General features: G+C 39.3%; 1 protein-coding gene across 1 annotated transcript in view; it reads left to right on the top strand.

Annotated features, from left to right (window-relative positions):
• The window catches only part of CLMN (calmin), a 71,805-nt gene that overhangs the window by 35,957 nt on the left and 21,353 nt on the right, over positions 1 to 14,495 (top strand). Inside the window, exon 2 of the mRNA XM_052692510.1 lies at positions 12,602 to 12,663. Coding sequence (XP_052548470.1) covers positions 12,602 to 12,663 — 62 coding nt within the window. The remainder of the gene's footprint in view (positions 1 to 12,601; positions 12,664 to 14,495) is intronic.

The following is a 14,495-nucleotide window of genomic DNA, read 5'->3' as shown; positions in this document are numbered from 1 at the left end:
GCTTTTCCTTTAATCATCAGTATTATTTGCAGATCTCCAGAAAAGCAGGAAAAACCATTTTCAGACAACCTGTCTCCAGTCAGGCTATTCCTGCCTACTCTGTACACACCATGAAAATGAGGAGTGTGCATGTTATTGGTATTGCTATTGCTGACCCTTTGGAAATAAACAAAAAGTGAAACAACTGGTCTGGTGGCCAGACACAGCTGTGGTCAATATTGTGAGCTGAGTGGCAGTAAAACAACATGCAGTGAAGTTATTTTTCAATCAAGTTAGGATTTACCATTCTAATCCACTGAAACTGCAAAGGCTGTTTTCAGTAAGCTTGTCACTTTATTAAATAGAAGCCAAAGCCAAAGGAAATCCACTTAAGAAAGAAAAGTTAAACAGTTTAATTCTGCAGCTGCAGAAATAAATTGAAACAGTGGAGTTATATTTTCAATGCCTTTCTTACAGCTAAGTTGCAGCCATTGTTATTAATGGAAAATTAAAGTAAAAGATAATGATGAAAAAATTAGATCTCTTTTTCCAAGTGAATTCACATGAAACAAAAATCTCATCTGACTCTTCCAGTGACTTCCTTATAAATGGTAAATAACGTTTGAGAGTGAAGGAAGAGGGGGCTGCTGTGATGGAGTGCAGTTACACCTCAGTTACTTCCAATACCATAATGTGAATAGTTAAAAGGTGTTGCTGTCTTTACAGTTTTACCATGTTGAGACTGAATATTAAACAATTGCAAACAAACTAATTTAGGAGTGACAGACTTTTATCAGGTTTCTCGACAGCATAAATAATCTGACTGATCAGTAGTTGTGACAATCGTGGGTAGATGCATCACCAGAATTGTCCTAGTAGTTTGTTTTCTACACATCAGGGCCTGGCTATTCTGACTGAAATGCCTGAGTGCCTTTGTAGTCAGTATGTGTGTGTTTCATTTAAAAATCCTTTCATAGCCTGGATGATTCTTGTGTTGAAGATGATAAATATAGGCAGCATGAAAAGGAATTCCTTCATCCTTTTAAGACTTTGGTTGAGCTCTTCTCATCTTTTGAGTTCACACTCTTGTATACATGACCTTCTTAGCAATATGTCATAGTGCAGTCTAAATACAGTTTGGCATTAAGAATCCTTTTATTTTTCATAATGATACCTCAGTTTCAAGTAGCTTCTTCGCTTGAAGACTTAGTGTTTCTCTGTTGCCATGCAAGAGGCTGCAATCAAGTAGTAATGTTCCTGTTATTTTTCTTTCTCTGTGAAGATTTCATTGTGTTTCTAATCCTGAAGGGAAGTGTATGATTATATGATCATGTTTTACTCATGATTACTCAATTCTCTGATTTGACTTCACTTGTACCATGTGTTTGGTGAGTGCTTTGATGAAGCTTATTGCCACGCACACCTCAGACCTATGGAGTCCCTGGAATACTTAATAATGTATTTTCTATGAGCCCGGAAAACAGACACTGGAAAATATATGGACTCAAACTTTCAAACCCATGAGTCAGGTCTTAGATTTCTGAAATGTGAGGTTTGCTGTAGGTAATTTTGTGACCTAATCACATAACTGTGAAGATTAGAAACTGTTCCTAAGAGTTAAGCCTCTCCTCATCTGACTATGCTCTCATAGCTAAAAAGTCACTGAATGATGTGAGCAGGGTGCAGTACTTACAGGGTGCTAAGCATAAGCCTTTGCTATCTACAAAAGCTTCTCAACTTGAAGCACCATGTGAGGGCAAAATGTCTGTGATACAGTTCTTCTATTGCTATTGAGATTCGGGGATAAAGGCTTTTTTGAGTAAGAGTCTTATACAAGTAGATAAATCATAGAACTAAAGCAGCTTTGAAGTCTCTACCTCCAAACATAGTCATGACCTTAGTGAAGACATCTTATCATCCTCTGCCACCCCAAACTAATTGTCCATGCTCATGTTCATACAACCGTTCTTAGTGTTGTTGATAGGAGGATGCTGCTGCTGACTTGTCCCCTCCTGCCAGAAGCTGCATGCAGGGCAGCCTTCCTGCTGCTGCTCTTGTCTTTTCATATTCTTACTGGATTGCGAAGCTAAGTTGGTTTTTCCTTAAGGAACTCAAGGGTTTAGACCTGAAAACAGTGATGTACTCACTGCCCTCTTCCATTGCTTATCCACCCATCTCACATCACAAGGATAAAGGACAATGGAGTGTCCTTCTATTAGTGATTTTTCTATTGGAGAACATGTATATTCTGGTTCTGTACATAGCTGCAATTCTAAAGCAGGTGGCTATATTAAGTATTAACCATATCCAGCAGGTATCAGCAGTCCTCTGTGCTGAAAGTGGCAGATATGCCACTTACAGCAGGAGAAGTAGGCAGAATGGATGCATATTGATGCAAGCTCTTCTGCCTCCTACAGCAATAGGAATGTTGTCAGTCTTCATGCTCTATGTTATTCCCATTGCACAACCTTCATAGTTTGATGGCAATGGATAAGAAGTATAAGAAACATACAGTGAGCAGAATCCTGTTGTTCTGGCTGGAGGCAAGAAATACAAGGTAGTATAGAAGCAGTACTAGCGAGACAGGGACCTTATCTGATGGTGTTTAGACAATAAGTGCCCCCAAGTGAAGGATTCATGTACACAGTAGGCCAGTCCTGCTGCCAGAAAGCTGCTTTGATGCCCTCCCTTGTGCTGGCCAAAATGTTTGCTAAGCTTCTTATTGGCAGTGCTGATCTGAACTGAATTAAAGGGTATGTGAAACAACAGTTCTGTACCATGCAGCTGGGGAGTGAAGTGGCACTGAGCAGGCTGTGCCTGAACTGTTCCTTCTTATTCACTGATAGCTTCAGGGAGTGGCTGAGAGCACCAGGAAGCTGGCAGGAATTGGTGTTAAAAGGAAAATAAAAGAAGACATGATTCAAAGGGCTGCAGAAACTCTGTGGGCCCTCTAACAGAAGCTCTCTCTCTTTTCAAAGTATTTTTAATCCTCTTGTGCTATAGAGTGTGACATATATTTGAAGGCCTGCCTTTATTTGTAATGTCTAATTACCTCTCCTCTGAGCAAATAAAATGGCCTACTTTCCATTTTGAAGTATATCGCTTAAATCCATCTCAGGAGGGAACGTTATGCATGTTGAACACAGTTCAAAGCAACAAAATACATGTTCTTTCCATAAGTTTTTTTTCTCCTTGCCTCTTGGAAAAGTGTGATGCACCACTAGATGTATTAAAGGAAGGGTTTGATGCATGTGTGATAAGTAACTGGCACTCCTCTGACAGTGCCCTGTTCCCTGCTTATGTTCCATCACAGATCTGCTGTGAGCCTCCCCCTTCTGGTATTCAACACCTGCAAATTAAGCTAGACCTGTCCTGGCCATTCTGGTCTTGCTCAATTTATTTCTTCCTTAGGGAAAAAATGTTTGTCCCTGAAGTTCTTTGTGCTCTCATTTTCTTCTTAGTAATGGGAAATGGTGCTATGTCTTGTCCCCAAGGATGTGAAACTCTGATAAGGAGGATCATAGCTTGGATTGAAGATACTGTGCAAACAGAGAAAGTATAGCAGAGTAGTGACCGTGTTTTGTAACAAGTTTGTCCTGCAATGAGTAATACTGTACATCCGGAGTGCCTGTCTGTTAAATTCTAAATCTGGAAACATCTGGAAATATCTGTGAATATAACATAACATAAACATATGGTTGGAAATTAATGTTAAATTATTTTAAATGTTTTCATTTTCTTCTCTGTGGATGTTTCCTGTGGGGCATGAAAAAGAAGGTATGAGTTTTCATAGTTTCTGCAGTGTTGTCATTGAATTTTGGAAAAAGAGTTGAAAAAATAGAGAATTACAAATGTTATTTTTGGCATCCTTGACCAACTTCCGCAGCAAGCACCCTTTCCCTGGAAATGCAGGTGTACTTCTCTTGAAGCATACCTCACCTCTTGCAATCTGCAGTGCATCTCAAAAAGGACCTCTTCTGTAGTTCATCTTTTTAGCCATTTTAATCTAATTTTAGTAGCTCACACTCTACCTTCATTCATTTTTAAGTGATCATTGCTTGCTCTGCAAGACAGCACATTACAGTGCACCTCCAATCTCTTACATGATATTTTTGGTTTCATTTTTCTGTCCATGTCTCCAAGAGCTGTTCCATATCCTCTCCTTCAGATTGTATGTCTGGCCCACGATGGACAAAGCATCTGCTTATTCCTCTAAAGCCACAGGATTTGGTGCTAGTTAATATTAAGCTCCATAAATCTCTTCAAGCCTTTGATCTTAGAGCTGCATGTTTTTCTGTTTGTTTCTAATATTCATCTGACCGCCATTTTCCTCACTCTGTTTCTGCTGTGTTGCTTAGTAGCTTTGATGGCAGACATCAACAGGATGAAAAAGTGGAAGGCAGGATGCAGTGTGATTAATTCACATTTTCTGCTATGGAGATCCATCCAAAGCCTCTCCTTTTCTTGAGGATAGCAATGTTTTGGTGGCATGTGCAGTGGATTACCCTTCCTAGCTTTAAATTCTGTTTTGCAGTACTGCATGTAAGGAATTAAGTTTTGACTTCTTGAACCTCTTTTAGTGCTGGGTCCTTTTGAGAAGACATCGTGAGCATTTCTTGGTTTGGATATATGCTGGCTGCTTAATGTCCCCAGATTGTTTGGGTGCAGCAGGAGAAGCAGAAAAGTTAGATCCAGCAGTCACAAGCACCAAACAGGCAGTTCTTTATGATTTCATGGCATCTCCAAAATTGTTCTGTGTCAAACTCTGTTTGCAGTTTCCTTGCTCAATTTTAGAAAATGAAACTGCTGTCTTCTAAGGACAGATTTCAGGCACATTTCTAAGGCAAATTTCAGACGCAATTAGATGTCTCTGCCAGTTGTCTCCTCAGCCCTTCTGTTCCAAACTATAGTTCTTTGAAGGTCTTGGCCATTAATTGCATGATTTGAAATTCTGTGTTGGACTAACTCCTGTGAAGCACCTTGGGAAGCTGCCCTGGGCTCCTGTTTGAAACTGGATATATTGCTGGTCTCCTGTGTTTGTTCCTTCTGCTCACAAGTGCAAATACTATATTCTCAAATGCACTCAAGTAGTTAATCACCAACCTTTTAATGCTATCTGATGAGTGTAGGAAGCGGTGAGAATCTGGGCACTCTGCTGCTAGTTTGACTCTGAATGCCAAGCAACCCTGACTCACAGTGTGGGTTTTGTTGGGCTTCTTTGCTCATCTCAAATTATTCAGGCTTTAGCACTGCTGTTGAAGCTAATGTGAAACAGAATATCTTATTGCTTTTGATGTTTCAACAAAATTAAGAGCCAAAAGGATATTTTTCCTCTCTGAAAGGAAAAAAGCATTAATAATAAGGAATGTTTTACTATCTAGACTTTCTAGATTTGCCACAAAAAATAATGCAGAGCAGTGGAGATGCAGCAGGACTGGACTTTGTGAGTAGCTCATACTTGGTTGAGATAGGATGGTTTCTGGAAGCCGCTGTTGTTTTTTTCTTAGGCGCTGTGGGATGAGCACTGAGATCTTTGATTTAGCATGTTATCTAGTTGTTAGCTCTGCTGGTGCAGATACTAACATGGATAATGAGTGATCTTTTCCATGTCAGCAGGAGGGAAACAGTTGTGCCAATGCTGCTAAAACCACGTTGGTAAGAATTTGATTCAAGAATTGTTCCCCTGACAAGAGAAAGTTAACTTGTACCAACCAGGCTGAGTGCAGTGGTGCCAATGATGACCCTTTCAAGAGGATGCTCCTGATATTTCTTTGAGCAGGGGAAGAGAATCAGACCTGGTATCCTTAAGTAGGTGGAAATGTTGTAAGAAGAGGTTGAAACTGAAGTTAATTTCCAATAACTTCCTTTCAAACCATTTCCTTTCAAAGCAGAGCTCAGCATGCTGGCAGTGGCAGAGGGTTGGAGATTCTGCCTGCTGTGGAGATGGGAGCCTAAATACTCCCAAGAAACTTTAATAGTCTCAGGAAATATTTGTAAAACCTGATTCCAGTACAGCCAATGCAGGAGGTTACAGTGAACTCTAAGCCAGAAGAAACTCTCAAATCAAGCTGTTGTAAATGTGCATTGTTCCTTATGGCCATTGCTGGTAATAGCAAATCCTGCTTATTTTCATGTACAGAAGGAGGTACTAAGCTCCTTGTACAGCATATAGTATAACAGAACAGGTGGTGTGCGCAGTCTGAGAACACTTTGCCTGATCAATGATTAAATCACTTGTTAGATCAATTCCAAAGCCATTGAATTTAGCTTTATTACTACTTAGTGGGGTCCAGTAACATTCCCAGTAAATGCTGATGTTTATTTCACTCAGAATGTTCAGAACAAAACTGTATCTTTTTTTTTTTTTTTTTTTTTTTTTAAAATGTCAAATTTTGTTTGATGAGAATATTCCTAGTAAGTAAATGAAAAATTCTGTAATCTGTTCAATAACATTTTCCATGCATATGAGAAGTCATCAGAACAAAGATGTTTACTTTGTGGCTGAAGGATGGGGGGAGAGGAATCTTTACCATCTGTCACCATCAAATTACTTTTCATGAGGGAAATATAAGTCCCTCTCATTGGAAGCCATTTTATCAGCTCTGATAGTAATATTTTATGTGGGATTTCTCTTCCAGAACCTAGTAGAATTTACAAGTAAATTCATCTACCTAATGCTTTGGTAAGAGGAACATCTGTCTCAGACACTGGGAGGATTGAAGTACTAAGAGTTTTTTAGAGGTCTATTCATCCTGTAATATTTGTTTGGTGTATGTAATCCTAATACACTGACTGCAGTAGTAAATATTTTGCTATTATCAGAAATTGAACTCCAAAAGAAACCCTTTTAGCTGCAGCTAATGAAAACGTCATGCCTGGGACCCTGTGAGGTTTGTATTCCGCAGCACTAACCTGAGTTTTAAAGAACTTTAAACCAGTAAGGCTGGGAATTTGCAACTTTGATGGAAGAAAAAGCCTCAAGCTTTCAATGCCTGCCATAGAAATTTAATAAGGATCCTAATAAATGGGTCAGTTTCAACAAACAATTAACTTAACAACTTCATCTGGAAGGTTTGGAGGCCCTGTTTCATAGGAGGTAACTTGAGAGCAGTTTTATGTTATACAGTATAGTTAATGTTTCCCTTAGAAAACTAGAATTTTTAAGATTTAATATTTCATGTGCTCCAAATTACGTCAAATTGGCATATGGTACACACAAAGCCTTCAACCCCTATATAGATCAAAAAGAAAAAAAATTAATCCTCTAAGCTGTTTGGGGGATTCATAAGCGCAAGGAAAATATACAATTCTCAGGAATTCAGAAGCTTATAAAATGAACTTTGTGGGCAATTTGGATAAAATTATTCCTTATGCTTTGATTATGCCATTAAAATTTGCACTTCTACAAATACGGAGATTTCCTTGTAAGTACTGAGTACTACTGGGCAGTGTAACTGCATTTTATAGACCTAAGAGGAATGTTTTTCCTGCATGTTGTGTTAAGTCACATTGTGGGCTGTTTTTTTTCATCCTCTTGTAAAAATACATAATGGAGATTACGTGGTTCAGTGTGTTTATTGTAACTCTGAGGTTGGATGAACCAGTCACAGGTAGAAACTCTAATTGCACTTCTCCCTGCCCTGCATCATGCAGCTCTGCAACATCCTGTATCTAACATCATCATCCTGTATGTAGTGTCTGACTGCTTATTGTAAATAATGCCACAGCCCTTATGACGCATGAAATTTCTTGCAAAAAATAGAATGCCATGCTAGGTAGGATTCATGTGTCTCAGATGCTTGTTGTACAGAAACTTACTGAGGCAGATCTTGGTTGGACATCGCACTGGATTTGGTGATTTGGGAGACGTTCAACCTGGCTACTCAGTGCTATCAGTCTGCATCTCCACAACGATCAAGGCACCAAATTGAAACAAAAACCCAGGAAATTCTCTTCAGCTAATGCTGTTGCTAGCAGCCTTATCATTATGTGTAAAAACAACACGGGCTTTCATGTCTGGAAGCACTTATCAATGTTCAAGGCTGGGTAGTGGTACAAGAAAGTTTCACACATTGTTGGCAGCAAATGAGAAGTTGTAGGTAAAATGCGTTTTTGAAGATATCAGTCTGGTTTCCTTCTTGAACACTATGTGTGCAGAGAAAACATGAATACTGGTTCACCTCAATGATGATTAGTAATGGGCAGTACCTAGGCTGCGTCACTGTGTAGGAACACCATGCAGCCCTGTTTAAAATCCAGCTCTCATTTTATTTGGAGGTCTAGAGTTTGGGTGGTTCGAAAGTAGATTGTTCTAAATGTTCTTTTTAGAGGCTTATTGATTGCTTGGCTGTGTGAGCTTGGCTGTGTGAGCTGGATTTTGGAGGTGGGGAAGGTGGAAGGAAAGGAATTGGTATTCTATTTCCCTAGGCCGAGAGTATCTGAGCCACGTGTTTCATTTTGGAGTGTGGTATTTAAATATTGTATATTTGCTGTTTTTGTTGTTGTTGTGTAACTAGAAGTGCTACTTTCTCCTGATCTGTGGTGTTGGCAGATAACTCTGCTAGCTCCAGAGCCATAAAATCTAAGAGCTGGCTGTGCGGTAGGCATTGGTTGCTGATAAGGTGGACATGGGATGATTTTCCAAGAAAGTTATTGTGTCTGGAGCCAACGGCAGCCAGCAGTTACGTGGCCAGCACCACCATTTCCCTCTTGAAAACTTGCCTAATATTAATAACAGCTAGATCTTGTTTCTGTAGTGGTTATAACCTCACAGTAGGAAGGAGAAAAAAGGCTTCTGTGCGTGTTATAACACTGGTAGTTAACAAGATATCTTCTAGGTAAGTAGCAAGTGAATCTAAAAGCCAGCTTGTTATGTAGGTTTGAATGTCTTCTGCTGACAATATCCTGAATTAAATGCTAATAGGTTTGAAAACAAATTTAAATGACCTGCTGCTTTGCTTTAGGAGTAATATCATACATGCAAATCAAGCAATTTTTTGAAGCTATATAACTGCACACTGACAAGAGTTGCACTCGAATCAGTTTCCACATTTCTTGGTTCCGTCATGTGCCCAGCCCTGTGGTGGTGTGCCTCCAAGGATTTTTCCTAACTAGTTATATAATACCATAATAAATAGTATTTAAAAGCAAATCATTGTTTGCTATCTCCAATTTGCTATCGAACGTAGCAACTGGGATTGGCTTCTTTTAGGTATTGCAACAGCAGTGGCCTTTGAGAAGACTTGAAGAAGGAAGAAATGACATAATGACATCAGCAGTATATGCCTGAGGAATTCCTAGGCTAGTGGGAAATAGTGCCACAAAGGGAACCAGCCTAATTCTCTTGTCCATATCAACTTAGCCTTGAGTTTGCTCAAGAGGTCTTTTAAGAGCTTGGTTTTGCTCTGTGACAAATTAATAATGTTTTCCATTTGGTTTGACAAACCAGAGTACATATTTTTGTGTCTATTTTTTTGCAAACTCATTGGGGTGAGCATGTTGTACTGATATCTCTTAAATCACAAAGGATGTGAGATGGCTCTGCAGTGGCTACTGCTTACTGATGATGTGGGTGTGGGACAATTTCATATATTGCATCTTTCCCAGAGCCTCTGTCCTTCAGTAAAATCACATGCCTCTGCAAAACCGTGGCTTCTACTGTGAAAGTGTGCTGCATTTTGGTTTATTGGAAGAGTATGGAAGGCCTAATTTCAGTGTGGTGGTCAAAATTCCTCATCTATGTTTGTCTCTTATGACAAACTCTTATGTATCTTATGTCAAGATATGAGCAGAGTATAACTGAAATAGCAGTTCTTAACTTTTTACTGCTTTCTAACATTACATCCTTGCCTCCAACCTTCGCAGTAGGCATCCTCCTTTTCCAGCATAATGCACTGGATTTGCGTGCAGACCAGCCATATGGCGTGTGTAATTATTCTTTTATAATGGTGTTATTGCTCTCTAGCTGCCCAGTAAACCCAGTGCAGTTTCAGTAGACTGTATACAACAGCATACGAACTTCAGACTTGATTTTCTTCACTTCTATACAAAAGTAGGTGTGAAGGAGAAAAAATGATCCCATTTAATTTATAGAAACTATATAAAGTTTATAGAGTCTCCACAATCCTCACAAATGAAAAGGCCACAGAGAGGAGGGGCTGCATCAGAACTGGGAGGTCTGCAAAGCTGGAGAAGAATAGCACTTAAAGGAACACATCAGTAAATACCTGCACTGGACTTTTCCCATTAACTCCATGGGCAAGCAGATGGCCTGCATTAGGGGTTTGTCTGCCTTAGAGATTTTAGAAACAAGTTTTCTCCCCTTTCCTCCTCCCCATTCAGTTACTATTCCTTTAAAGTAGTACAGAACCAGTGCCTGTTCTGGAGTCATCGTTCTTATTGGAAGCAGCCTGTTTGCTTTTGAAAGGTTTGCTGAGTAGTTTTAGAATCTGTATATATACATAAGTGCTCTCCTGTGTGTGCCTGGTTTATTTTTTGGTGTGTGAACTTCCTGAAGCAGTAATACCAGCTTGGCTTGCCCATCCTTTCAGGCATATTTGCAGCTCTAATTTACACCGATGGGAGAAGTTCTGCAGCAAAATTAGGAGCCACAGTGTCCTCTGTTGTACAGACAATCTAGGTAAACACGGCTGTCACTTGCATCCTTATTTACCCTGAAAATAGAAATTGTCAAAGTGCTTGGTGAAAATAGGACTTGGCTGAAACCAAGCCTCTGTAGAAATTAGAAAATGCTTTAGAAGACGTATTTTTGCTTCTGTGTACCTTTCTGTGTTTCCTTTTCAATTTTGGTGGACACTGGACATCTGTCTAGCCATCCCATTTGGTAAGGCAACCTCCCTGACACCCAGGAGTCCCAAACGCAGCCCAGTTTCCTGCTGCACTGCCTGCCTCTTTTCACCAACACATATATTTAAACAAAAAGCAACACAGCTGGGGACAGATCTGGCTTAACTTTAACGTCTGCTGACCCTCCAAAGTTAATTTTAACAGATCAGTTGTTGAAGTTACACTCTTGACTCCGCATGACACGTGGCACTTCTGAACCAACATGGGTGTGTGTGAGTGCATGGAGAGGCAGCTCGGGGATTGAGATGCTGAAGGGAGAGAAGCCCAAGAAGAACATGACCCATCTCATGGTTTATTGTACTTTGAGATTTGTAGGTAGTAAATGCTGTGGGTATTTTTACAGATATTCTAGAACCCTAATATAATTTACAGTTGAATTTGTAGAGAACTGTTTCAAATCTGTGCAGATTCTTCTAAGTTATTTTAAAAGAAAAGCCAACAGCAATAATTAGTTTGGCATTTTCCATGTTTTCTAAAGCACTTAAAGGGTAATGACTTTTTTAAACCATCTTACATAAAATCAGGTTTTACAGGAATAAGAGGACCTCGAAGGCCCAAGTGGCCATCAGTTATAGATGTAATTCATGCTGAAAGCTCTATTCCAATACATCAAAATAAGGAAAACAATTATATGTATGATTAGAGGCTGCTGACCCTTCAGTTAAAATGATCAAAAAGAACAAGATTAAAATTTGATTTACAGAAGCTGCTACTTAGCCTATAATTAGGCTGACCAATAAAAACAAACCAGACTTCTACAGAATGTGACTTCTCAGTAGACGGGTTAGCTATTTTTGCATGGCTGAGGAAACACAAAAAGATTTTAGAATACATGCTCTATGTGTAGACTGAAATACAGCATATAACTAGTTTTAATGTTTCTTGTTTATAAATTGCCAGATTTCCTTAATTCTAGTGAAATTGGAGAACCACTTGAGAATAATTGTCTCTAAAATGAAATATCACTTCGTCAGTCTACTTCATTTATTTAAAATTTATGCTTAACTCTTTTATTTTAGAAGATTAATCAGAAATATGATTCCCCTTGCACTCTTGCTGTAGTTTGCTATGGAAATGGATTCAGGAAATGGCACATGTGATTAAAAACTCTTCAGCTGGCACAAGAGCTATTTGTACAGCTCCCAGCATACAGCTCTTCTGGCAAGTTACAAGTGCTTCTCGTCTTACTGCAATACAAATAAAATGATTAATCAGTGTAGAGAATTTTCTGATTTTTTATTTTTAATTTGAAATTCACTACATAGAAGATTGGGGAAGATGAGTTTTTAGGCAACTTTTCAATTCATAAGATTGAAGACCAAATTGTTGGGTTAACTAACATGATCCAGTTTCCTTGTGCTTGTAAGTTAAGGTTAAGCACATTGGAATCCACATCAGCCCAATTTGCATGTGGGTGTCAGGACAATAATCCCATAAATTGAAGGGTCAAACCACCGGCTCAGAGTCTAACATCACTGGAGAGCTGTGCACAGCATGTTAAAACTCAGTTCTCGAAAGCTACATTGAAGACTGCAAAACTAAGAGAACCTTTTTCCTACGTTGTTTAGAATGCATCTACGAGTGCATAGCTCATGCCTGGATGAAGTCCTTATGTCTCCTGTTATGGGATATATTTGTTTTGTTTGCAGGCCTCCAATGAATTCTGACTTCTTTTGTGCATAAGTTTTTGAAGTTTCCTATAAGTGTGCTGTGTTCTGGAAACTTAAGTGCTGTGTTTTGTTTCTGATATTTGTAGTGGAACGGGAAAATGTACAGAAGAGGACCTTTACAAGATGGATAAACCTACATTTGGGAAAGGTAAGACTGACTGTCTTTATACTGAGATACGAGGGCACAGTAGGAAGCAGACTACATGAACATATTTTGAAATAGTTACAATTTGTCATCAGAGAACTTCTGTGCGTATCGAGAGATTTGTAGAAGAATGAGAGGAAGCTGGAAACATGTTTCCGTATAAATGAAAATTTCTTTTCAGGTTCAATGAACTCTTGGCTGGCTGTAGGTCATCTCAGATACCTTTGTGTCTTCATTGCTACTGACTGCATGTTCCTGTAGAACCCCACACAGCCACATAAAATCAGTTGTGGTTTAGGCTGCTCTGAACGGATGGTTGCTGTGTGTTCCCCAAGACTGGAAGTTTGAGTATCTGAGGCATAGTGGCCAAAGACAGATCAGTCCTCAGAACCTGGCTTTGTCCCAGATCTCCAGATGGGAAAGATTAATTACTTGCTGTTCGATTTCCAAAAGCCTGCATGTTGTGATCTTAACATATCCAATTACGTTGGAGAACTAATTCTTGGACATCCCATATTTTTGAAGCATAATTATTTCTTAATCAGATGGTAATATGACTGTTGAAGCCAATTTGTTGTTCCTGTTGGTAGTAGGTAAGTACTAATTCTCATGAGCAGTTAGACATCCAGAGAAGGGTTTTCCCTGGATTGTGTGCTTCTTGTGAAGAGACTGCGCTTCAAACACAGTAAAGCAAAAAGGTTTTGTAGAAGAAAAGCATCACATGAAGAGTTGCTTAAGTCCACTACTACGCAGTGAATGTTACTGAAGGAATAAAAGGATCTTCACTCTCTCCAGAAAATCAGAATAAGGCCAGCTGGCAATGTTTGAACAATCAATTGCTCCCAAAGGTTTCTCAACTTGAAGACAATGCTTTGTGAGTGATTCCTTTGGGAATTAGGCTCTGGAGCTTTAAATTTGGAAGTTGTCAGAAAGGTTTGTCAAGTATGTAACTGTGGAAAAGGTCTTTCATTTACAAAAGGAATTAGATCATGAAATGGCTGTAGGGAGCTGTTAACTCGTCTGTGCCAAACATGTGAAGTCTTAGAAATTTTGTGGGTAGGTGAATTGTTTTCTCTGGAGCGCATACAATTTTTTTTTCCTCTCTGATTCAATAAAGAAAAGTGCTTCTCTGAAGAAAGGGCAAAAGTTTACTGCTACATTATTATTTTATTTCTTTTCTGAAACTAGCATAACAAACACATCCATGTAAATAATGAGAACATTGCTAAAGCTATTTCTAATTACAGATGATTCCATAGGGACACCTTCTAAGGGAGGGGAGATGGCTTCTGCCTTTATCCTCTAAGAGGCACTTCTGTATGCAGAGAGGTTAACTTCTTTTATAGGCAGCACTGAAGGCCTCCTTGTATACCTTTTTAGGAAACTTCTGGCACAGTGTGTGTCCTCTTAGTGCATGCCATCCCATTTGGGTCATCTTTTGAGAGGAGATGGCTCTGGTAATGGGACAGTTGGGGGCAGTCTACATCCTACGAGTTCTGGTGGTTCTTGATTTTGTTAGGAGTGAATGAGAAGTCTGAAAGCTTCAAACCCAAAGCTTTTTAAATCTTGAAATGAATGTTACTTTTCTTCCTTTCAGCATGGAGCATTGACCTTAGTACTCTTGTCTAGATTAAAGACTAGTGATAAAAACGTACAGCCTCATTTTGCCAGAAGCAGCATTTAATGAAACACTGCCCAATCAGAAATAAAATAACTTGGTTCTTAAGAGACACAGGTGCAAGTGACATCTGAATGAAGGAAGCATCACTGCTGCAGCTGAGACTGCTCCTAAGGGCAGCATTGACTTTGTTGTATGCCTCACAGCACACAGCATG

The sequence above is a fragment of the Tympanuchus pallidicinctus genome, unplaced genomic scaffold, assembly GCF_026119805.1.
Source record: "Tympanuchus pallidicinctus isolate F22 unplaced genomic scaffold, pur_lepc_1.0 scaffold3, whole genome shotgun sequence".
Lineage (NCBI taxonomy): Eukaryota > Metazoa > Chordata > Aves > Galliformes > Phasianidae > Tympanuchus > Tympanuchus pallidicinctus.
Note: the sequence above shows the minus strand (reverse complement) of the source record. Positions and strands in the feature narration are given on the sequence as shown.